Source organism: Perna viridis, chromosome 1 (genome assembly GCF_037379345.1).
Source record: "Perna viridis isolate PV_CMFRI_1.1 ecotype Kerala chromosome 1, ASM3737934v1, whole genome shotgun sequence".
In the NCBI taxonomy this organism is placed as follows: domain Eukaryota; kingdom Metazoa; phylum Mollusca; class Bivalvia; order Mytilida; family Mytilidae; genus Perna; species Perna viridis.
The window spans coordinates 26,919,755-26,946,683 of NC_142445.1; the positions used below are offsets into that span (position 1 = coordinate 26,919,755).

Consider the following 26,929-nt stretch of genomic DNA (forward strand, 5'->3'; position numbering starts at 1 on the left):
CAGATATCTTGTTTTTTTTTCAAATTGCTCACCTTACTTAATGTAAAATATGTACCCATAGGCAGGAATATGTAGATTAACCCCACTCCTTTGGATGTTAAAATGTGTTTTGAGTTGAAGACTGTTTAAAAAAACAACTTGAATTGAGTGGAGTACATTTGTACTTCTAAAGTTGGGGACATTTAATTGTTCAACAATCCCCTTTAAATCCCTTAAAAAATTTCTAGCTACAATGTTAACTGCAGACTTGTTCTGTTTTTTTTATTCAAAATATTTTTTTTATGTGAATCTGTTAAGTGTTCATATTTGACCTTTTAAGACTGTTGTTTAACTGTGTATAATTCTATTTTTTTCTCCTCCATAGGTAACACAGAAGAGAAATATGCATGGGCGTAAACAGTACCACATAGAAGGGGAGATAAATGCAGCATATTCAGATATAGTTATTGATGTTATATGTCATGATCATTCTGTTTAAAAAGTGCTACTGATCAAGTAAACTTTGAAACTTAGGGCTATTCTAGAGCAAATTCACCTGGAGTGTCCATCAACAATGTTTTATCACTTTAAATTTAAATACATGTACTGACTGCGCGCATTTTATTATTGTGATTTTGTCTCTGAAGATCAAAATATGATTTTAATTTGTGTGAGATCCAGAAAAATTCATCTTAACATTACCAACTGAAGTAAAAATGTCAGAAGAATTTCTGAATTACCCAAGAATTTACAAACACAATGTACCATCAAGTGGAGATTTAGAAATTTTGGAAAGGGGGGGTGCCAGGCAAATATTTGTTAATTTTGCCCTCAAAATGTACAAAATGAAGACTGCTTTCAATCACAAGCACGTATTAGGGATTATCTAACCCTCTAGATCAGCCAATAGCTTAGGTTAATCGAATTAATTTCATTTTATGCCTTGGATAGTCCTTTGTTGAACAGTGCTAAATTCAAATTGTGCCATGTTAATTTTTAAAGATGCCAAAGTTTTTTTAACAGTCTTTCTTTATGTTCTTTTGCACAATTATGTTCAGAATAAAATTAATTAAATCATTTATTTAAACATCATTTGATTTTTTTTGGTAATTTAATAGTCAAATTAAAAACAATATTCTAGAAATTGAATTGAGAGTGAATTCATCTGGAAAATTGGGAAAATCATTTTTTTTTAATACTGTATGGGAATTGACCCCCTTTTAGATTAGAATGAGGTCTTTGGGGAGGGGTATGTCAATTTCAGTGCTTAACCACTTTCACATACCTTCAAGTATTCATCAGCTGATTTTTTAGATTAAGCAGATATATTGATGAAAAAAATTGTTCTAAAGTTTTTTGGCTTTTAAGTTTACAATTGCAGAAATTGTATGATATCAGTTTATGTTGCTAACATAAACTGGTTAGTTTTTAAACAAATATTTTTTATGTGATGTCTTACTATTCTTTTGATAATGAATGGTCAGTTTAATTTTTTTTGGAGGAAACCTGATGCCTAAAATATTACAGATATATTTTTGTAATGCCATTATTGAATAACCAAATGTCTTTCAGATTATTTGTATTTGTGTATATCTGTCAATATATATTTATATGTTTACAATTAAAGCATTCAAATACTAAAGGTTTTTTATTAAATTGTTAATGTTTCAGTATTTATCATGTCAACAACTTTGAAAAATTATTCTAAGTAAAATCTAATACTCAAACTACCCTTATATTTTTCTCATCTTTTACCAGAATCTTCAGGCAACGAGGTTTTGCAGATACTTCAAAAAGTACAATGTTCAAATTGTCAAAACAATGCTACATACCCACAATTACTGCCTTCTTAAGATTGTTTATGCTAAACTTTCATTAGAAATAAAATGCTTCCTGGGGTGCTGCTTGATAACCCCTGCAGAGGTCGAACCCTGAACAGTCGCGGCAAGTATGGACACCCATTCAACCTTGATTTAGCTTTGAATTTAATCAAAATCTAACCTAGTCATTGTTTAGTGATATGCCACATTGAATAAATTCACTTTTACTCAAGATATTGTCCAGACATCAGGAATATGTTAGTTAATGGCTTTTGAAGCCTGGTCACAAACCTAAATCATCCACAGCATGACAACAATTTCAAAGAGATCCATTCACTTACACAGGTCAATGTCTGGACTTTTTCATCAACAATTTAAATTACTTCATAATCAATCCCAGCTATCCATTTGTGGTTTTTAAACATAATACAATTTCATATTCTCTATTCAAATACATGTACCCCCAAACCTTACTTTTATTGAGTGGCCATTCTGAACAAATCAGATAATTTATATCATTAAGCCTTGCCACATAACTAATACCACATATGCAACTTTCTGGTTGAGTTATAAAAATAGGGATTTAAAAGGCATAGTATTTATATGGATGGACACTCAACCTTTCAGAGGATCGCACATGTAACCGGTTAACCCTACTCCGGTAGTCCATACATTGAACCTGTGATCAAAATTAAAAACGACAATTATGGACACCTTATGGTGCAAAGGTGAAATTCTCGGTCATGTGTACATTTTATTATCATCCGACTTCGGTGACGAATGCATCCTACACAGCAAACTATTAATCAGTTCTGTTTAATTTATTGTAGGTTGAAGATCAATGTTAACATTTTAATTTAATTTTGAATGCGTACAATTTTTAGGGTGTACAGTAAATCACAATGGCTAACTTGTAAAAGGAATATTATACTATATATGGAATGTTGAGCTGATTTATGTTATGTTAGTAAACACCCCTTGACCTGACCTTAATGACATACAATCTATGCTCTTTGTTACAAAAAAAAAAAAAACAATTTGTAATTACACCAGAAATAGGTTAAACTAGTATAGTACCTTACGATTTTGTGTGGTAGGGTATAAAATGTACATAGAGGAAGACAAAATGTTAAACATAACTAGTTGACAGGTATTTGGAAACAGACACTCCACATTGGTGTAGGTGATGACTGTAGAACTTGTGAAACTACGGGCAACAAATCATGTGGAAGTTGCTGATCTCTGTCTCAAAACTTAATGGTCACAGATTCTGTGTACGAGTTGAGAGACCAAATCTCCATATGCATGTGCAGCTGGAATATTACTGTACATTGTATTGGAAAGGATGGTTCACAAGGATAAAACAAATTTGATGTGTTAATCATAAGGATTTATCCTTCTATGTTCTTAATGTGGAGTATCTGTTGGACAAATTAGATATGACTTTTTCCTATATACCTGTCCCTCATTTTTGTTACTACCTTGACTAGTTTAGTTCATTTACCTCATACCTTAGGGCCATGACCATGCCATTCAATAGGTATCAGTCTTGTATTACATATTCCTGAGTGGGTGTACATCAAAACATAGAGGCTAAAAAATATAGTGCGCTTCCTTTTTGCCTTTTCTTGTATTTCTTCCTTGGCAAATGACTAATTTTTCATCAGAAGTACAGGGTAAATATCAAGCTATGACACAAAAAACTTGTTTTTGAGGAAAAACAGTATTTTCATGAAAAATAATACTTCAGAAAAGGGGTTTATTTTTAAGAACTCAAAATAAAAGTAAAAGTAGAAAAAGTCTATTTTTAGTTTGACCTGTCCTGGTATACCAAAGTTTGTGCCTTTTTTTTCTAAAATGGACCTAAAAATTATTTTTGACATTTCCTTAATTGAAAAACATGGTCATATGTTAGATTGAAACTCCTTGTTTATTTTTTTAAAAAAATCATGAAAATTTAAGGTATACTATAGAAGCCTAAGGGGCAAAGAATATAGACCAGTGCATTATAACAAATTATCTGCCCTTGTTTTACTATGAAGGAGTTCTTGACAATAACATAAACACAAAACATAAAGGAAATGTTTTACTTGCATTTAAATATTACACTCAAGAAGTCACACTTCTCATCCACAAATCAAATACACCATAAATAAAAACTCTTATAAGCTTACACTCTTCACTGTAAATTGAAAAAAAAGTTCCTCAATTTGTCTGCAAAATCCAAATTGGTTCAAAGAAAGATAACTCAAAATACGAAAATCCAATTAAACGTGAATTAATACTTGTACTTAAAAGTATTAATAAGTAAAGTCACAAGAAATTATCATAACTTCAAAAATTATTCTGAATCAGGTCCAATACACAATGGGACCTCCCCCCTTTTTTTTAAAGACTGCTCTTGCTTCCAATGGTTTTAAATGAAACAACTGTAGTCACTACCAAAATATTCAAGTACCTGTTTCTTATAAAAAAAAATTGTTCTGCAATGGTTAATTTTTTTAAACTGTTCATCAGTTACAAATCATCACAATTTTTTGTATTGTGATAAAAACAATATATTTACCACTCACATTTTTTCTTGAAACAGACCATTGGTTGACATGACCTCGGTAGCATTCAAAGAGAAACTAACAAAAAGTATTAAAACTCCCAACAACTATCATACTATATAACCACACAAAATACAACCATGCCTACATCCATAAAATACATACATTCTGGCATAAACCATACACCCATGAGACACATGGCTACAATGCTTGTGTAGATGCCTCAGACATTGCACATTCCCCTCACAAAAAAAATGAAAACCATGTGAGCACAAATTCTGTTAAAATTGGAATAGTTTTATGTACAAATAAATAGTTCATCTAATTCACCCTGCCAAACATTGCTAAAACATTCAGGAAGAAAATTCTGATAAAACACAAATCCTTGCACACTACACTCCCTCTCCTCTTAAATACCCCACAGTTATAAAATTAACTGCCTATACAGACCTCTGTATACTAACACTCAGATGCATTGCCTTCCAACAGCTTCATCAAAACAAAGTCAATGTTCAAGTAATTTCAAACAAATGACAAATAAATTTCCCTGTTTTTTTTCACCTATCTTCTACCAAAAAAGCTTCTGCAAAAGAAATGCATAATGTTTCTCTAAAATTAGTTCAACCAGTAAATCACTGACCTAACAAACAAAGCCTAAATTGGTAAAATACATTAATTTTTTTGTGTGTGTAAAATCTGAAATTAAAAAAGCAAAATTCAACATTGAAAAAGAAGTTCACACTTAAAATCAGTAAACAAACCACAAAATTGACTACAGCTTTAAGTTAATATACCTGATACCATCATAAATTATGGTGAACATGACCCTTACAATACAAGTTGATATCAGTGCAAAAGTACCAAAATGGAGAATAGGTACTTTGAAAAGCAAATCACCTGATATATCAGTAACATGACCTAAAAATCCATTCATACTAGTCACATGACCAAATCATACATATTTATTGATCGCATGATCAAACAATAAATCTCTTTGTCTCTTTTTACATTCAAGAAACCAACATATTCCTAAACATTTCCAGCAACACAAAATCAGCATTAAGACAAATACAACTAAAAACTTCAGAAGTTTAAAACGTAACTAATCATTCACACACACAAAATTCTTTAAATATACAGAAACACACAAGACTATTTACAAAGACAAAAAAAAAAAAAATCACAGTAAAGTCTTTGTAATTCATCATAATGCCTTATCAATGAGAATGATGCTTAAAATAAATGAGAACCCTTCAAATTATCTGATGAATATTGCAGCTCAAGGTGTAAGAGACAAGGAAGAAAAGTTTCTACAAGATATACTATAGTGTTTACTTTACATATTTAATACTGTGTTAGCCAAGGGGCAGATCCAGGAATTTTTGACTCAGGAGCCAATGATATTATTGACACAATTTTTTTTTTTCTGTAAAATAATGAAAACACTGACTTGACACGGATTGGCCATTTTACCAATAGGCAAGCCTGTAAATCTTTACATCTACAAGTTCTGGACCACTCAAATTTTATCAAATATATGGAAAAGATATGTTTGGTAGGATGAATCTGACAATGCATATCCTTGAAGATTAAGAAATAGCCTCTTTTTTAAAGGCATGAAATGTTATATTGAAATAATCCTATTCACATGTTTGTTAGATTAACAGTATAAAACACCTTCAGCCTGTTGGATGATTGATTGTTGGGGTTTAACGCCTGAGCAGCAATATTTCAGCTATATTCAGGCAAACCCGTTGGATGATAGTAAAGCTGTTTGTGGGTGTAGTGATCGTAGCTATACCTAAGGAAATGTTCAAATTGTGAAAAGTTCAACATCATATAGAAGTATCCTCAAGGTTAAAGGTCAAAGTAACATGTGCCTCAAAGGAATGTCAACTGTAAACATTTCAGTCAGAGACCTGACCATAAATAGCTCTTAAAGTACAACACTACTTTAATATCACTTCCATTTGAGGAGACATAACAGTCCTTAAAAAACTCATTTGTTGAAAATAATTATCTGTAGAGGAGATTTCCCAAACTGTAGCCAGAATTTTTTAAAGAGGGGGTATTTAGACAATAATCTTCTGCCTAAAAGTGCTTTATAAGTAATTTAAGCTTGTTTATAACAGTTTTTTGAACTATTTTGCTTCCACAAGGGGGAGGGGAGTTTGTTATGACCCCCCGGTACCTCCCAAAGCTATAAGCCGTATTATACCAGACTTAAACACATAAAACAGTTTAGCAAATGCAACTCTTTAAAATTATCATGTATTTAATTGCAAAAATTTCCACAATAGCAATAGTCAATATATCAGTTTAAATTATGGGGACTGGGCTCCAGGCAACATTACCTACCGAAAATTTACTTCTGCGGCAATGATGAATATGAAATTAACCTTGACATGACCTTCACAAGTATTAAGGAAGTAAAAAGCAAGGAATAAAAATGATTTAGTACATATGAATTATATACAATAAAATAAATAAATAGATTAACAATACAAACAGCTTAAGTCAGGACCATGTGTACTCAAAATGGAATTACACCATTTTAAACCTGTAAAAGTTCATTTTCAAATATTGTACAGAATATCTAGAAACAAGTATTTCAAGTCTATTAAGCATATTATGTTCAGACATAACTGTACATAATGTACTGACATATATGTGTAAGATGATAAGCTACATTTCTAAGAGACTATTTCTATATTCCATTCATATCAACTTAAAAGTACAGATGTCTAAAGAGACATAAGGTCATCTTCTTGTAAGTTCATTCAGTTAACTATTAACAAAGTAGTTTGTACTTGTATATTGTTTACTGGTGAAAAATCAATCCCTTGAAGATGAAATATTAGTAATATACTCTTGTGTATTTTCTTTCAATGTTAAGTCCATTTTGTCAACACTAAATATACAGAAGGACTGACCAAGAAAAGCTTCTGTACTTTCAATTAAGGGTACAATACTTTGGAACCAAAACCAATCTGTACCCATAAATAAATTTTTCATGGTACCATGATCTTCCTATCGAAATCATAAACAAAATTAAAATAAATTAAGTTGAAAAATTCATTTTGAACACTAACATAAACAAATAAATTCAATTTTGATATAAGCTTCAAAGACACAAATGCACTTAACAAAATAATTACAATGACACTATGATAACACTTGACATATAGATCAAAGTGATACTAGGATACACCTATTATACCTACTTCTACAAACTTAACCATTAAAAGTACACATGAACCCATGACTTAAGAATAGTACATATGATCAATAACATAAAAGAGAAAGACTTGGTAGTGTGTAGAAAATGTTAAACATCAATAAGCTGGCGTAGGTGAAGAAAAGATGAACTGCGAGTACTGGCTATTTATAGGAGTCTTTGGAGATGCACACATATACATAAGATCATAGTCCTCTGTGTGAGATTGATTTAATGTAGGTTCTGACGAACTCCGATGAACTTTGGGCAACGATCTTTCCAAGGTCTCCAGCACTGACAAAATCTGTAATGTCAAGGTCAAAAAAAAATGATGGCGTAATTGAAAAAGAGGGCAAACAAACACCATTACTTCTAAATATATCAAATACAAAGCATTCTTGTGAAGTAATTTTCTTTTTATCAAATAGAAACTTGCATGTTGCAATTTGCAGAATTCTATACCTATATTAAAGTAGGAGCATTTGATTAACAGAGCTAATTCTGAATTTTGCAAGCCTTAGCTATATTTAATGATGTTCCTTTACATGTATGAGACAGTTTACAGAAGTTAAAGCCAACAGAAGCATGTTATCCTTGTAAGACATATTACTGTAGCTAAAAACCATATATCTACTTCCTATTTGCAAAAGGACCTGCAGAGTAGCAACTTCTTTTTTTTAAATGACTAGTTAAGGCTACAAAAGATTGAATGCATGACCTTCTGCAGTCTAAGTGTGGTTATTGTACATGTATGTTAGCAAATACAAACCAGTTACTATACTACAACAGTCGGTAGCCCAAATTGTCAGAAAGAAAATGCAATAAACAGAAATTGTCATTTCATAGGAAAATCTGCAATCTTTTCAATGTTTAACTGGGAAATATTCTTTTCTCATGCCCAATTAGATTCCTGCCATGTATAGACATCAAAAAGAGGAAATGAGGTAAAAACAAACTTCTTAAGAAAACTGTGGGATTTCACTAAAATGTTTTGTTGTTTTACCTAATAAGATACATTACTGAGTAAATTTTGAAAAATATTTATGCATTTAAGAGAAATTCTCTTGATTTTGGTCTTATGTTATGCAAAAAACAAAAAAACAAAAAAAAAACCCAGCATTTTTTACATTGATTAGATGGGAAATGTTTTTTTTTTGTTTTTTTAGTTCCTATGTAATTAACAGGTAAGCAATTAAGTAGCAGTTCAGCTAAGAATCATGCAAAATGTGATTCATGGTTGGAAAGCCTACATATTTTTTTTAATATTTTGTTTAAAATGTCATAGCAAACAGAAAGTAACATGTGGTTTTTCATACAATCCATGTTCTTAGGAAATAAAAATTATATAGAATGCACTATAGATTTCAAAATTAACTCTGTAAATGACACTCAAATACAATAAAATCTATTGGATTTTCAATGTAGATTATCTCCTAAGAGCATGCAGATATGAATGATTTATCACATATTTCACAATACAGACCCATAAAACAACTTAATTACAAAAATAAAAATATATAGCCTTTTTTGAGGTGTATCACATTTTTCAGATTTTGCATGATTCTTACAAAGACATCTACTTAAGTGTATCCCAGTGTACAACATAATGTATACATAACCAACCTGTGGAAATAAAGGCCTCTGTTCTCGTTCGAATTTACAGCAGTCTTGAAATAAAATCTTGAATCTTTTAGGTGTATCAGATCTTATCTTATTGTAGTCTGGTCTCAGATATCCCTTACCAACCATAAATAATATCTACAAAGAAAAATGACACATTCAAGTTACATGACAAAAAAAAAATGGTAATATTTATATATTGATAAAAAGAACAACTAACCTTCTGTATGCAATTGCAAGAAATGAAATTGTGAATTCAAAACTTTCAAATAAAATATTTTCAAAACAAAACTCATCATTATTATTTTCAAGTTTTAATGCAATCTTTCAGCAGTACTGACTGAATTACTGACTCATCAAAGAAATTCTGATGTTTGGACACAACAGTATTTCTGTCTTATGGACTTATAACTTTGTTAGAATTTAGTATATAAAGATTTGGTGGTTTAAATATTTCATCTGTAGTCAAGTCTATTGAAAGTACATCAATCTTACTTTCACATTTAAAAAAAAAGTGTCAAATAAATCAATAGTGGTAGGTATGTTCAACTTCCAATAGTGTGACTTTTAACTACATAATATAAGAATGGCCTTTTATACCAACAAAATATTTTTCTTGGTCTTAAGAAAGTCAGTGTTCTGAATGTGCAAAGATTGAAATGAGCTGATTTGTCCACATGAAGTCATGTAACCCCAGATATCTAGTTGTATGTTCCGTCATGCTACAGATCTTTTTTTTCAAAACCCCCACTAAGATATACAAGTGTAAAACAGTATAGCCTCATCCTTCGAAGCAGGAGTATAAATACCCCATGTATATCAAATTTGGCATCTTGGTCATATTTGCCAGCTTCAGTAGCATATTACCTGATCTTTGTTACTGATGTTTGTGTATGGTAACTGTCCTGTCATTAATTCATACAGAACAATACCAAAGGAATACACATCAGATTGGTTTGTGTAGGGATTATCTTCCTGCATTCTTATCACTTCTGGTGCCTAGAAAACAAACACAAGGATAACATAGTAAACCCAAATTAGTCATATACAGGAAAAATTACATCATATGTTTTTTTATGTTTTAAGACATATGGATACAGTTTTTTTTGTTTTTTGCCTATAAAATCACATGAAGACAAAAGATTTTCTAAATTATATGAAACCATACATTTTTTCATATATTAAATTTCACGGAAGACATAATTACCATTTGATTTTTATTTACTTTTTTTCACGAATTATTTGTTAGTCCTGAACATATGTTGCATTTTTTCCTGTGTATAAATTGGCGTAGAGAACTTTTTGGATACAGTAGCCTACCTCTAATTTTTAATTTTAAGCAAATGTTATCATTTCTTAACCAGTTTGGGAAAAATTGATACATGCACAAGCGACATTTTTTTGTTCTTTTTAATACTAATTTGTAGAGGATCATTGTCCCATAAATCAGGCTAATTTAGTTTTGAACCTCTGTAGTCGAAATGGAATTCAATGGACCTTTATGAAATTTTTTCGTAAGCCTCAAACAAAACATGAAAGAAATTGTATTTCCAAGGGGATCCTGTAACTTAAACCGTACCATCCACAATATTGAGCCTGTTGGTTGTTGGAATTGATGTGAACCACTCCACCGTGTTTTCACCGTTGCCAGACCAAAATCACCTATTTTGACTGTTAAAATGTCTGTTAGAAATATGTCTGAGGAAGAAGTAAAGGAAATGTTGAACTATAAAAATTTACATGTAACTTTAATCTACAGACCTAAATAAATTGTTTATCCAGCTTTGGAAAGCTTTGTGTATCTCCCATACATATTAACATGTGGGAAATTCTCCCTCATTGACACTGTCTCTGATGTGGGAGATTTAAACGTAAAAGCAAGTTTTTAACAAAAAATTCAATATTTTAGTATTTGTTACAGAAAATAATGTAATTTTAACCAAAAATCCTCCCACAAATCTTACTTTTTAAAGTGGAATATCCTAAATTTTTAATCAACTTTTCCGAAGTCAGGTAAATGTTATTGCTCATGTATTAAACTAAAGCAAGCAAGATGGAATCATTAGATCATTATTCAATATAATACAAGAAAAGAGCTGCATTAAATGCCAGAGAAGGATTTTCACTCCAATAACTAAGTTGAAGAACAGGCTGTTTTAGTGCTACTGTGGCCAAAAAGAGCCTGGTAATTCCTGTGATTTTGGGTCATTCTTGAGGTCAAATTTATGACAGGAAGTTGAAATAACAGATAAACAAATAACTGAATATAAAGTGTATTTATACATCACTAAAAAGTAGTGCTATGATGCAAGTGTGGACAATTATCAACAAATAGTACTTTCAATGCAGGTTTGTAAAGTTATTTTTCATTTTTTTCAAAACAATTCCATATAATACCCTTGAGATTTAATATCTATCTTCTATAAAGGATACTGTTAGATTTGAGATCTCTGTGAATTATTGACTTCGCATGTAAATAGCTGAAAAAGAAACATTACCAGTATATTACATTTCTACTTCATTAGCAAGACTACTTGACTCATTCCAGTAAGTATTTTTCATCATTAAAAAAGAAACAGCAGGCAATTTCACAAAAAATCGTACATGTAAAATTAGTCGTAAATTACAAATTTTACACTTACAATTTTTTGTAAAATTGACCAGATATTAATACACAAGCTGTACTATGGTAATTTGAAATTAAACTCATGAGTCTTTGATGATCTTAACCTTTTCAACAACAAAAAATCAATAAAATATATTTTAACTTTGTCAAATTTCCTTCCAAATATTACCTACATGTATTAAGCAAATACATAAAAAACAAGGTTCTAGAATACGAAATGCATGTGAACACTCAATTATATGAACAAATTATACTGATATTGCCATTAAGCTAAACTGATTCTCATTTATATACAATTGACAATATCAATGTTTTGTGATTTTTTTTTCACTTGTTCAAGCTGATGGATTATTTTCTTTCACAGTGTAAAGGAAGAACACAACTAATGTATGGAACTGCATCTTTTGATCTTTCAAATTGTTTTTAGATCAAAACCAAAAACAGGAGGTACACAATGGGAATATGCAATAAAGATTCTGTCAAAGTTTCATTATATTCAATTCTGGGGTGTAGATTTACGGATAAAACATGGGTACCCCAATGTCAGGGAATGACAAAGTCAATGTTTTGTTAAGTAAAACCTCAAAAACATCCCGATCAAAATCATAAATAGGAAGTACACATATCCATCATTTAATGAAGATCTGTAAAAGTTCAGTTAAATTCAATTCTCTGGTGTAGTAAGAGTAAAGGATTCTTGTATGCAATAGGTATACTCCCGTGTCCTAATATTCATAAATGAAAAGTCCATGTCTTGCTATGTGAAACCACCCAATTGGTTTGGATTTATAACTAAAAATAGGATCTGTTGATGGGAATATGTAATAAAGATTCTGTCTAAGTTTTATTAAATAACCTTCAATGGTAAAGGAGGAATGACTGATTAAAGATGGGTACTTCTGTTTCACCATATTAATGAATGACCAAGTCCATGTTTTGCTAAGTGAACCAATTTGGATCAAAATCTTAAAAGAAAGTGCACAATGGTAAAAACAAATATTCTGTAAAAGTTTCCTTAAATACCATTCAGTGGTATAACAGATAAGAGATGGGTACCCTCTGTTTTACCAAAGGAAGGAAGGAAGGAAGGAAGTATGAACAGAAAGAAAGATGGACAGCCCAATTACTATACGCCCCCATTATCAATAGTCAAACATTCAACACTAGTACAACTTACTCCATGCCTTGAGCTGTCTGTCTGGATATTTCCATCAGTGTTATCAAATCAAACTTGTTCTCTTGGACATGAAGATGTTTATACAGACTGGAACCTTCACACCACTGTGTTATAATAGCTAACCATGGCTTCGACGTCCAACCCATAAATAATAATATATTTGTATGTCTTGTTTTTCTGTGATAAAATAAAGTAAAAGAAGTGCAGTTAACAAGTTTACACTGATTTATACAGTTAAACCTGTCTTAGCCACCACCTCTATTTAGCAATAACTTGTTTCAAAGACTATGATTAAAATATCCCAATATCAGTGTATGCGAAATTAGTTATAGAGATTACCAGACCGAATCTCATACTTTGTACTTTCCTTCTTTACTATTTGGGCAAATGAAAAAAAAAACTATTTATTACATTTCTACTAGACATGTCTGTCGGTCCTGCTATATTTTTACTAGACATGTCTGTCTGCCCTGCTATATTTTGTTTTTACTTCAATAAAGTGGATTCAACATGTATGTAAAATTATTTTTATATAAAGACCACCTGTCTAATGTAACCAATTCATTTTCGTAGATATTTATTTTTATGTTATACAGCAACAATTCTATTTTGTGACAAACACTCTGGCAAACATGTATTGCATATTCTCTATGGTTTTATCCTATTATCTACTTGGGCAGCTAAATATTTATGATATCACACCATGGACGATATGATATAAACTAGTGATATGAAAAATTCACCGTTGTGATTGGTTGTGTGATTGTGTAGCATTTTCTATAAAATCTGATTGGTCGAAAGTGACTTTGTTCATCTGACACTATTGATGATGACATCTGCTAGTGTTTCTACCATGTTAGATGCCCAATGTCAAGCGTCCAAAATATTCCAAAGGCATCATAGAGAAAAAGTTTTTATAACTCATAATTGAATATGGCAAAAAATCATATCTCGGTGAGGCTTGTTTGTTTTGATGGTGAAATTAAATACCCTGAGTTGATATTTTACGATATTCAACTTTAACTCATTATAAAAGCTATGAACATATGGACATGTATGCATGAAATTTTACATAGGTTAACAGCAGTTCTACATTATTGCAATACATTGAATTCATGTTGTAAAATTTTTACTAGACCAGAACAAAGTTTACTGGACACTGCTTTCCGTTCGCCAGATCTCTGGAGTCGTTGTACCATTCTTTTACACATGTTCACTGATAGTGCAAGAATGAATACTGAACGATATTTAGCCACTAATCATATCATCAATCAATTTTCTAAGTCGAAATTATAGTACTAGAATCCTACCTTAACACAGCTACTTCATTTTTAAAGGCTTTTAACTGTTGAGGTGTTGGATCTGTTACATTCAACCGTTTAATAGCTACAAAGCCATGATAATGTCCCCTATATACAGTTCCAAAGGAACCAGATCCGATCTTGGAATATAATTGAATCTGATCACCAGCTATCTCCCAGTCTTCATTAGAATCTCTCCTTTGTCTCTGTAAAGCAGAAAATGGTATTGTTACATTAAAATCAAAGATGAACAATAAAAGCCTCTGGAAAAAGACCATGATATAATGAACTAAAAATGCATTGATCATTCCTCAAGTTGAATCAAATACAGAATAACAAACCCCTGTTGGACCACAATTTAAAACAAAAAAATTAGGGAATCAGAGCTGCTGTTCTTCAAATATACCTGAAAAATACAGGCTGTTTCAAATAGCAAATTTGTTACAAAATCATGCTTATTCCCAAAATTACAGTCTATTTATGACATTTTTTGTTCCCAAATGCTAAATAACCTTTCCGACATCACAAGAAGGGGATTCTTTAATAAATGATAACAGAATGACTACAAAAAGCTACAAAATATCTCCCTTGCTCAAAAAAACTGTCTACTTTGAAGCAACCTAATTTCTTAACACTATGCTAACTTTAGTAATTTTCTGTTTGAATGCAAAAAATAAAAAAATAAAACGATAAACAATTTTCTTTAATACTGAAGTAAAAGGTGAATATTTTATCCTAAAAATTCGTAAGAAAACTATGTCAAGGAATGAATTGTGCACTCATTGTAAAATACAATGAGATATTAAAAATTCCTAAGACTGCAAATCCTTACGTATATCTATGGCATCATATAAAGTAAATAGTATTGACTCAAAAGAATATCTGAAAGGACATTCATAAGTGATAGTATAGTACACACTTCACTCACCCTAATTTTTCCTGGGTCAGCCTCAACAGAGCTTGCCCTCTGTCGTTTATCGCCACCCGTCGGTGAATGTTGTGAACTACCCGTAGGACTACTTCCAGGACTATGTCCATGGTGTGAACTAGGTATTGGTAATGTATGAACACCAGCATGACCTGAAATCATAGAAAATTACGAAAATTGATGTAATTGACATCTATAAAATTAAGTCAATCATTAAAAGTTGAATCAACTCTCATAGATGATAATGTACATAATTCAAAATACTTTACAGCCAAAATTTTGTTTCTACATCTTGTGAACTTTAATGAGGCTAAAAAAAAAAAAGTCTTTTTCTGCTACCCAACTGACCCATTTTTACTTTTTTTTAACAAATTGTTACAAAATTGAATTTTTTCGGATTTCCAGTGCCAATACCTTTTCAAGTTTTGAAAAAAAAAAAAAAAAAATTCCAACCTACCAACCCTATTTTTTTCTGGCTGGTAGCAGGAACCAGACTTATTTTGATTTTATATCATTTAGCCCTAAATCATCACCACATAATCAATTTATAATAATAAGGTTTCTTTTTCAACTTGTCTAAACCCAGAATCAAGCAAAGGGTGACAACTAAGGGCAAAAAAAAAAAAAAACAAAAAAAACCAAAAAAAACCCATAAATAATGGTCGATAACGGCAAACAAACCACACACAACTTATTTATTGGAAAGATGAATGGGCTCATTACATGGGGAAATAAAAGAACACCAAAAAAGTTAGTCACAAAAAATTTATCATTACTATCAATCAAGGAACTTTTGATGATGTGAAAAACAAATTTAAGTTTCTTTCAAAATTTAATGTTTTGCTTTTTAACTAATTTTCCAGTTTTTGTTAATTCTGAACAGAATTTTCTAAATAAATTGATAGCTATAAATGGAACTGAAATGTATATGGTCATTCAAATAAAATAAAATCTAGCAATGAATATCTTCTAACTGATTAGCCTACTACAATAAGAAAAAAATCCAAATTTTAGATAAAAGTTATTTTGATAAAAATCCATCATTTCAAGAAAAACAAAAATAATAAGGTATAAACCAAAAACATTTTGTTTCTTCAAAGTCATGCTGCATTTTAGAAAAGTTTAGTAGGAAGGTCAAAAGATAACTCATGTTAATGATCACACTCCATAACCACACTAGCTAAACTTGAATTACCTCGGTGTAAAGGCTTGCCACCATCACTTTGGTGACGTTTTGCCTTATAAATATTATGGCCTGAAAATATTTTATATCTAAAAAAAGTTGGGTTTATTTTAAAGTACTGAACTCACAGATGTTAACTTCACACATTGTAACTTGTGTACAGACATTCCAACAAAATTTTAAGAAACTTAAAATGGATAATGAGATTAAACATGTTAAAAGTGCTTAGATACAATTAAAGCAATTTATTATTGAGACAAAATAATGTTAATGTTTGACATTGTGTGTGAAATATGCAAGAAGGGTGACACAATTATACATGAAATGTTGCTACATAATTTGGATTCTATGTAGATGAACTTACCTACAATGTACAATTTAATAAATTTTGATAATGAAAAAAGTTAAAATATTCATGAAGGCAGGGATATAAACCAAATAGTCAAAAATGTTGATTTTCAGGAAAGGGGTAAAAAAGCATACTAAGCAGTCTTAAAAATACTCAGCACAGATACCATTTCTGATTATAACCAGGTGAAGATTTTACTAAAATACAATTCTATGTTTTTTAGTATGAACAAAACTTAATATTAGAAATTTAAGAAAAAGTACTTTATGATAATTCAACTTTGTAATCTTATCGTTACTTTACCTGAGTTCAGTAAACATCAACCACTTACCTCCATGGTTAGTAACCTCCTGTAATACTTTACTATCCTGTAATAATAGAGAATGGTCAATTTCATTACAATGTAACATCAAGCATTTGTGACCCAGTTACTTGTAGGAATACAAGCTCCAAACAGGATCTAGTATTCATAACTCATTCCAGACAACAGCAGACGATTTCAAAGAAATAATCAGTTTTTAGGTAAACACAATCATTTTGCCTGATGCTCCTCCACTGAGCCATGTTCTGACTATTTCATACTTGCTGAGAAGTTCTTAAGATCTGTTTGCAACAAATTTGTTTAGATAGATAGGCAAGCCTTCCTAAACATGACTAATGGTCTGAAACCAGTGTAAAATGTTATTGTTATCATTTGAAAGAATGAGCATGTTAAAAAGTAACATACCCCAAAGTTCACCAATACAATCCACCAAGTGCAGCAGAATATGACTGCAGATGTGGAACCCAAAATAGCTGGGAAAATTATGGAATTGTACCAGTGACAAGACATCTCCTAATTCAAACCATGATTTTTTTTTACTGTTCAAACTGAACCAAGAAAATTCTGAATTACATTGTGGTAACTATCAAAATTCTTGCTTTACCAATTAACACAATTTTAGAAAAATATTCTTGAACTAAATGAATAAAAGTTTCTTTTATACTGTACAGGGATCCAAATTAGCAATGGTCTTGGCCCCTCAATTTCTAACCATGGACCTTTGAAATTAACTTTCCTAGGACCTGGACGTTCCTTTATTTTCATTGACACTTAATTGATGCCCTCAGATTCTCTGCAAGAGGAGCATTGTTTGGAAATTTGAAAAAGGTCATTGACCATTCCTTCTTGAAAGTAAATGTAAACTCTGACAAAAATTATTTTGTTGTTAAGTACTCAAACATGCACTCAAAAAGCATTTGAAGCATTAATTCTTAAAATACAGAACCATCTCAAGAGCCAGAAATGTGTCCTCATAGACCATTTCCTTTGCATAATCCTACACCATAGTGCATACACAGTTTTATACAGAATATATTTTGTGCTAACCAAAATCTAGACAGTCACTTCTTGATCTCAATAGGACAGACCACTTGGTGCAAATATTGCTCAAGAAGGTAGACCTAGGGTAAGGGACATAACTCTTGAAATCAGTGATGTTTGTATCATATTCAATTTCACCAAAGCCTGTCAAGCTTTCAATTGAAACAGAATGAAATCAATCCAAGTTAGCTTGATGCTTACATCAGACTGATGCCAAATGCTGAATACAAACGTTCCAATGATTGGCAAGAGTTGTGTCCCTTACCCTAAGTCTATTTTAGAAAATATTGTATAAAATATTATATAAATGAATAAAAGTTTCTTTTACCACCTTAAAACAAGAAAACTTCATAAGTATATTACTTTTACATTTTCATATAGCACACATACAAAAATAATTTATGTAAGATATGGTAATACATGTACATGTATCTAATTAAGCAAAAGGACGGAACAAAAAAAAATCATAACAACAATACATTGGGAATTTGATCTGTTATAACATAAACTTCATGCTAGGTGGCTATATATTGGGGAGGAAAAAATCACTAATTGCAAGCATATCATTCAAATGAAAAATCTAATTCTGCTATAATAGTGCAGGCAAATTAAGCCACATTGATTTTACCTATTCCTCTTACTTCAGTGCCATATTGAACACCTTAATGCTACTGTAAAAACTTAAGGCAACTTAATAAAAATTTAGGCAAATGTAATTTTCATTTGTTAATAAATATTAGAGAAAAGAAGAGCAGTTTTCTTCAACTTTGTTTAATAGACAGAAAAGCTAGCGTTGATGCAATACCCATGCAAGCCATCAGTTGCTGAAGCATTCAAAGAACTTTTTAGATAGCACCCAAACTCAATCAGGTTGAATGTTTTTAAAAAAGAAAATAATATGAAAGTTAATCCTAATTCCAATTAAAATTTTTTAAGGTCCCAAAACCAAACTAATATCCTATATTCATCTAAAAATACCCAAATCTAAAGAGCTGTTTTTAATAACTGATCCTGGTCCTAAAAAATTTCCCTCCTCATTAAACATACCTCTTCACTTTGGACTAGAGAAAAAACGTTGGGTACAGATTCGGATCGAGAAACATGCCGTAATGGAGTACCGGTAGATACCAGCTTGGGTGTTGGATTTGTTGGCGGCAATCTACACAAATCAAAAATAAAATGTTAGTGTCTAAAAATAAATAGCTAAAAGAACAAGCTTTATCAAACAGTAATTTTTGTGCACTGGCAAGAAAAAAGGCTTAAAGAGGCTTGATCAGGAAGATTCAGCAAGTTGTGGAAACACAGCAAATGACTGTTCTTTTTCCAGTTTAACAATCACTTTATAAGAAAGTTCTAAAATTTTAATTTTGAATTGATGAGAAGGAACCCTGATCAAACTTATCCAAGCCGAAACAGATTTTAGGATTTTTTTATTAGTATGCACAGAAGTCTGCATCAAATTGCAACCATTAAGAAACAGCCATGGCGTGCACTGTGCGCAGAACCAGTAAAAATTACTGTTTGAAAAATGCTAAAAAATTAAAATAATTACTAGTACAACATGACAGCAAGACTGAGGGGGGCCGACCTACCTCATTGGAGATCTCACCCGGGTTGATTAAGCACACATTGGGAGCAGATGAGGACCTATCTCTCTGCCCCAGTGCAGGTTTGCTGCGCTGAGGTGTATGTGGCATAACAGGTAAGGCCTGATTTCGGCTGTGAAATTGAAAAGACGGAGTGAATGTATCCACTGGAAGTTTACTGAAATTTAAACATCAGACAGTTACAACTATTTAGTAACTATAAAAAGGGAATAGTAATGGGGAACCTACAATTTTACATGTATAGGGTTTGTAAGTCTCGTCAGGTGACTCTGTGGATCAACAAGAATGGGTTCTTATGTACCATTCAAATGCATGGAAACTTTGTAATTAACAGGGCATTGAGTTCAGAATTTAAAGTAAAGCATCTTTCTAAGTGTGTAAAAATACCATCAAAAATGAAAGATAGATATTTCTACATGGTAAAATTGTTAGAAAAAGCAATAAATAGAAGATTTTGTAGCATCCTGGGATCCCGAAAGTAAACAATAAAATGCAAATCAGTCTTCGGATTTCAATATGTTCTACATCAAAGTTCCAGTAAGGAAAATGAAACTAGTAAGAGAATTACAAATCCTACTGACATTTTGAACTGTACAAAGTATTCAGTCTGACAACAGTTTTCTGTGACAGTTTATAATGGTGGAAGTAAACTGTCATGTTTCCTTTTGCATGACCTTTTTACAAATGAAAATTTAAATCTGAGGCTTTGTAACACCCACATCTTAGATTTGTTGATTTGATACAACTTTGGTTAATGTCTATGTGAAATAAATACTGTGATGCAAATTATGTGGTTTGATCAATGTGTGAAAACCATGAAAATTGGGGTCACAGAACAAAATTTCTTTCACAGTTTGCAGATCATAACATATTGTATAACACTATTTCTTTAATTTTAGGATAAAGACTATGAATAGTATACTCATTATCATTTCCCTAATACATAACCTTTCCCAATAATATCATATAATGAATGATGAAATAAACAATTTAAGGAGGTAGACCAAGGGTAAGGGACATAACTCATGAAATCAGTGATATGTTTGTATTATAATCAATTTCACCAAACCTCTCAAGCTTTCGTTTGAAGCAGAATAAAATTCATCCAAGTCAATTAGTTGCTTACATAAGATTGATGTAAAATTCTGAATACAAACGTACCAATGAAATTTAACAGTTGTGTCCCTTACCCCTAGGTCTACCTCCTTAATGAGCTTTTAAAATCACATAATCATAGCTATCCTTCTGATTTTATAAAAAAAAAAAAAAAAACCCAACCACTTGAACCCCGAGTTACTGTCCTGACAATTTTTCTTCCATCTGACAAGCACAAGTTGTAAGGCAAAACTAGAACTACAATCTCTGTTTTGGTCTCCAGCCAGAATAAGACTGAAAACAGTAAAATCATCACAGTATTGGCACATGCAAAAAGTTGTGCCAAGTCAACTGTAACATACTTGTGCCGAGCCCAGTCCTTCATGCTATCCCATGAGCAGACAGGATTGACCTTGTCGATACACCGCTGATGGAACCTAATACCACATGTCTGACATCGTAAACTTTGGAATAGAGATCTCCCACAGCCATCACAGAATGTTAAAAGCAAAAAAGTTTTTCGAACCTGAAATGGAAATAGTTGTTTATATGACACTAAGACGTCATCAAATAAGACATTACCATATACATTAACATTTTATACCATATGTTCTGTGATGTACATTTTGCTTTTTTGTCACCTAACCTAATGTGAGGGCATCTTTTGAAATGTATGCTGTTTTTTATGACTGAAATGAACATAAGGGAATCTAAGGTGGTGTTAAAAATCACTAATTTCTAACATGGCATGGTTCAACTATTTGTTTTAAGAAAGAATTTTATGCCTTTTCTCATTTCAGGAAAGTTTTTTAGGCACAAAATGAGAGGCAAAAACATTGTCTGTTAGTGTTCTAGTAATACTGTGAATATTACCGACAATATTGTGTGTGAACACAGGTAGCACTGTCTGTGGTCTGTTAGATTACTTAGAATATTGTGTGTGAACATAGGTAGAGACAATGTTTTAGGTCTGTTAGATTACTTACAATATTGTGTGAAAACAATGGAAGAGACACTGTCTGTGGTCTGCTAGATTACTTACAATACTGTGTGAAAACTATGGTAGAGACAATGTCCTAGGTCTGTTAGATCACTTACAATATTTTGTGTAAATAAAGGTAGTGACACTGTCTTAGGTCTGTTAGATTACTAACAATATTGTGTATAAACATTGGTAGACACACTGTCTAAGGCCTGTTAGAATACTTACAATATTGTGTGTAAACATCGGTAGAGACATTATCTAGGGTACGTTCGATTACTTACAATGTTATGTGTGAAAACAGGTAGTGACGCTGTCCAGGGTCTGTTAGATTATTAACAATATTGTGTGTATACATTGGTATAAACACTGTATAAGGCCTGTTAGATTACTTACAATATTGTGTGTAAGTAGAGGTAGCGACACTGTCTGAGGTCTGTAAGATTACTTATAATATTGTGTGTAAACATTGGAAGAGACACTGTCTAGGGTCTGTTAGATTACTTATAATGTTATGTGTAAATACAAGTAGCGACACTGTCTTAGGTCTGTTAGATTGCTTACTATGTTCAGTTTGAACAGCAGAAGCGAAACTGTCTGAAACCTATAGGATTACTCATAATATTGTGCGTAAACATCTGTAAAGACACTGTCTGGGGTCTGCTAGATTACTTACAATGTCGTATGTGAACACAGGTAGCAACACTGTCTGGGGTCTTTTAGATTACTTACAATATTGTGTGTAAACATAGGTAGAGACACTGTCTGTAGTCTATGAGATTTGGACTGGACTTTAAGTTCTTTGTTGGCTAAACTACCTATATCTATATCCCAGGATATTGGCATCCTATAGGATAAAGGAAGAAAAACATGTGATTTACCATTAGAAGAAAAGCAATAGTTCTACCATAAGCATGCTGATTGCAATTGTCTTTATCAAGTCTGCATTCTTACAGTTATAGAGTAAAGCAGTTCCACTAATTCCATTCCAATCTTAAACTAAAGATAACAAAACCAAATGAATAAATATTCAGACTGGACACCATTACAAGTTAAATTATACAGAAGGTTTTTAATTTTTGAATAAATTCTATGAAATAACCTGCTTCAGGTCACTTTATACATTTTTTTACAAACCACTTAGCAGTTTTTAAGTATAAACTGCCACAAACCAGGCTATATCATATCACATGTTAAAAAATTGAGTAATATGCCTTACATGTACTACTTTCCACGAATGGGTACTGTTAATTCAAAACTTATAGCTATGTTCCTATTCTAGTGAAAAATGCAATTGTCTTAAATAACTCGCATGTTGAAAAAAATCATGATGGATGTAGAAAATTTGTTTACAAATGCAAAAAATAAAATCACATTAAATACAACAAACTGGCAATTATAAATACTGGCAATAATTTCTGAATAGTAGATTACCTAGTTCTAACATCATAGACTTCACAACTCTCAGGTTCTATTTCTCTAAGACTCATTGGTTTCTTCAATGCATCCTTCAGTGTTTTGCCAGCCTCTATTCTAACCTGTACAGAAGTACAAAATGTCAGGGAATTTCATTATATACTGCATCCAGTCTATTTGAGTAGTCAAAATGCATTAACTGTATATTTACAAGTGATATACGGTCACTGATTGAATATAACTTTCTGTTGTGACGTCACAAACATCATTTTGTTTTGAAGTTGAAAGGATGTCTCCTGCTTCGAATAAAAATTGTTGTTTTTACTGCTTAATACATGATTTTTCGTTTCAAATTTTGTTGTAGTATTAACAGAGTAACAGTGCACTGACTTGACAAAAACTTTGATGCAAGAATTTGTCAAGTCAGTGCACTGTTACTGTCTTTGAAATCATACTAGAATGGGTTGTTAAAGAGATGCTTGGAAGTCATCATAATACCAACTACATGTACATTGTACAAAAGTAGACAACCTAGTTTCTATGGCACAACAGTACAAAAATCCTACATTGATAGAGTTTGACACTAATTTGTTTTGATAGGTAACTCATAGGACTAATGAAATTGTAAGAACTACTAAATACACTCGAGTATAAGTTGATCAGCCTAAAAAAATCGGACTTATAGGCGAGTATATACAGTAATTGTTGTAGCTTAAAGAACTACCCATTGACATTTCAAGGCAGTCCTCTTACAAATTACAATATAGGTAGGCACAGACTACCAGACTACTGTTAGTGTCAAACCCTGATGATGATTATCAACATGGATAAAAACATTTTTTAATTAATTCTACATGAAATTTTATGTACATTCATAGTTCATACCAACCCCCCCCCCAAAAAAAAATAAAAATAAAAAAAAATATAAAAAAAAAAACACAAACATTTTATCTGCCTCTTCAGAAAAACAAACAAAACAACTTACTGAAGAAACCTGGTCATTAGGAAAGTTCACTCTGAGTATAGGTCTAGAAGGAGTAGGACTTGGTTGTTGAGTCACTGTCAATAACTTGGGCCCCGGGGGCGGGGGTGGGGGCTCAGGATCCTCAGGTGGTGATGATTCACTACTATGTTGTTCATAATCTGTCAGTAATTGAGACTCTTTCTCCTGCAGCTCATGGATTTTGTTAGTTAAAGCATCATATTCCTAAAACAAAGCAAGACATTCAGTAAGGATGCATGTTTCTCAATGTTTGTTTTCATGTATGAATGGGAAGTAAATACATGTGTGATCTATGTTTGAATATTAAATGCTATTTACACGGTGTCTCAATCACTTAGAAACTTAAAAAATATAATATTATTTGAAAGCAGAAGATGTGAGGTACCTCATATGATAACAAAATGCAGGGCCTAATCCAGAAGAAGCAATAAGCAAAACTTCTCCTTGTTTGTGCTACATTTTTGTATCTGGGAAATGATTCACTGTATGTACCAAAATCAAGGTATTTTTGGGATGATTTGTTATTTCCTTGAGCATAAGCGGCTTAATTTTGTAAAACATGGCGGGCGCTCATGAAGGACACACGTCGTAAAATGTATCGTGATATGTACCGATAAACATATCCAATATCGCAATATGTATTGTTTGAGGAAAAAATACATTGTTACACTCCTACTTTTTAGTGATAGATTACAAAGACAAAAATGCCAATATTATAATTGTTCAAATAGAATTTACAAAAAATTTTCCTTGTCACTGAAGTCTAAATAAAGCCCTGAAAATGCAGTTTTTCATGAAGCCTCTAGCCTTCATCTTGTTTGAGGTACAAATCTAACATGATGACTTAACTTGAATCAGATACATGCCAATAGAAGTACATGTATTTTCAACTTCATTACTTCATTATCATCATATATATATGTAGCAATTCATATTGAAAGAAGATATACATATTTGCTGTACATATTCATTTCATCACATTAAATTACCATTGAAACAAACAATAATCAATTGATTGATTACAGTTTTATTTCCATTCCTAAATATTTCATGCATTCTGCAATGTGACTGTGATATGTGCACTTAGGATAAGCCTTGCTTTCATTAAACAAATACTTTGAAGTGATTTTTAAGTTGATGTATCATGAAAACAAAAGACTGTATGAGAAAAAAACCTTCATCCTCTGATGCATTATTTTGACTCAAAAGCAATCAGATGTCAAATTCTCAATTCGTCTACACACTTCAAAGTTAGTGAAGATCACCTCTTAATTACTACTCAGTACTTTTAAACATATAGATTTAAAGAATTGAACTTTGAACCTTTACAATTCTAAGTTTTTCAAGTAACATTTATTACTTTTCAGAGCACTCATTTTACCTGTAGATACATAGGGTCAGGCTGCTGCTTGCTTCCAAACTTTGCATTTAAAGCCTCTAAATTTTCTTTAGTCAATCGGAGTAAATTCTGTACATTTCTTATCTGAAAAATGAAGGTTGCCATTACTTATTCTGTAAGACATGCAACAAATATGAGAATGATCTATCAAAGACATCGAAATATAATGCTACCAATTAATAAAACACAAATTTAGAGGAAAGGAAAGTCCCTTCAGCACAATTTTTTCCAGGATTTTGACTTAAAGAATAGCAAAGACTAAATTACTTTTATTAAGTAATTCCTATTTCCAAGTCTAAGAATTTTCAGAATTTAAACTTGCAACTACAAACACATCACATCAAAACCTAAGAGCAGAATTTATGGGAAAATCATTTTTAATCAATAAAACTTCAAGAAGACATAGATACATGTAGATTGTATCATCAAAATCCACTGAACTGTCTAAAAGGAGTTATAGTTACAGTCTAAAAACAAAATGTCCTTTAGCTTGGATTATCTCCCTTTACAAGCCTAACTCCAAATTATCTTGCTTAATGCATGCCTACTCAGCCTTGATCTAAAGTTTACTTCAAACCCATTGCCACTACGAGGTACATATACATAAAAAACAGACAGATTTGGTGATAATAAAACACCATCAAAACTTCATAATTGTATTAATACGCAGTTTGGATTTAAAAGTCAGGAAGCATGGGCTGCAAGTGGGGTCGAGTTATCAGCTTCCCTACATGTAAATACACCTTCAATATTGCTAATACTTTGTCATATAGTACTCTGAAGAAAGCAGTACTACAAATAATCCACGTCAACCAAAGCTGAATATTACATGGATACCAGATCAAATCTTTACAAAAATTAGTTTATTGTACAACTCTTAGTATGAAAGCTTTACAATGGAACAAGCATCAAGAGATGAAGCCTAAAATATATATTCTTGGCAATATACGTCCCTAAAAAAATATGGGGACCACAAAATAATCTTGCACCCTCAAATAAACGAGGTACCCATTCTACATAGGGTCTGGATGCTGCTAAAGGCCCTAGATGCTTAGGAAAATATGAAGTAAATATCTGCATTCTGGCTCAACATTTTGTACATCCATGACAATGATAATTTATGTATTAAAATCAAATCATTCCACCTTTCAAATTTCTTGTCATTAAACAAATTACAAACACTAATCTGATCCATAATCAAGTCCAAATTAAAATTTGAAAAAAAAAGATATTACACCATCGGAGCAGCTGATACTTGGTACAGGCTTTTCAAACAAAATGATGAGTTAAATCTAAGTTTTAAGGTGTGCAA

The 26,929-nt window shown here is 31.7% G+C and overlaps 2 protein-coding genes across 8 annotated transcripts in view; one reads left to right on the top strand and one right to left on the bottom strand.

Annotated features, from left to right (window-relative positions):
- LOC148628016 (cadherin-like and PC-esterase domain-containing protein 1) overlaps positions 1-1,621 on the top strand; it is a 37,950-nt gene extending 36,329 nt beyond the window's left edge. For all 6 annotated transcript variants that reach the window (XM_088583309.1, XM_088583285.1, XM_088583276.1 and 3 more), the window contains exon 21: positions 365-1,621. In XM_088583309.1, the coding sequence (XP_088439435.1) occupies positions 365-478 (114 nt within the window). In that variant the 3' untranslated portion in view covers positions 479-1,621. The remainder of the gene's footprint in view (positions 1-364) is intronic.
- A 2,251-nt stretch (positions 1,622-3,872) lies between these two features.
- The window catches only part of LOC148628017 (serine/threonine-protein kinase B-raf-like), a 29,252-nt gene continuing 6,195 nt past the window's right edge, over positions 3,873-26,929 (bottom strand). Inside the window, exons 2-16 of one of the 2 annotated variants that reach the window (XM_088583338.1) lie at positions 25,600-25,701; positions 24,201-24,422; positions 23,234-23,337; positions 22,532-22,646; positions 21,180-21,343; positions 19,163-19,274; positions 17,084-17,120; positions 15,221-15,372; positions 14,302-14,498; positions 12,992-13,168; positions 11,622-11,668; positions 10,768-10,886; positions 10,056-10,187; positions 9,192-9,326; positions 3,873-7,872 (exon numbers count right to left, since the gene is read on the bottom strand). In XM_088583338.1, coding sequence (XP_088439464.1) covers positions 7,687-7,872; positions 9,192-9,326; positions 10,056-10,187; positions 10,768-10,886; positions 11,622-11,668; positions 12,992-13,168; positions 14,302-14,498; positions 15,221-15,372; positions 17,084-17,120; positions 19,163-19,274; positions 21,180-21,343; positions 22,532-22,646; positions 23,234-23,337; positions 24,201-24,422; positions 25,600-25,701 — 2,001 coding nt within the window. In that variant the 3' untranslated portion in view covers positions 3,873-7,686. Of the gene's footprint in view, positions 7,873-9,191; positions 9,327-10,055; positions 10,188-10,767; positions 10,887-11,621; positions 11,669-12,991; positions 13,169-14,301; positions 14,499-15,220; positions 15,373-17,083; positions 17,121-19,162; positions 19,275-19,707; positions 19,880-21,179; positions 21,344-22,531; positions 22,647-23,233; positions 23,338-24,200; positions 24,423-25,599; positions 25,702-26,929 lie in introns of both variants that reach the window. The other variant, XM_088583329.1, reaches the window with a different exon arrangement.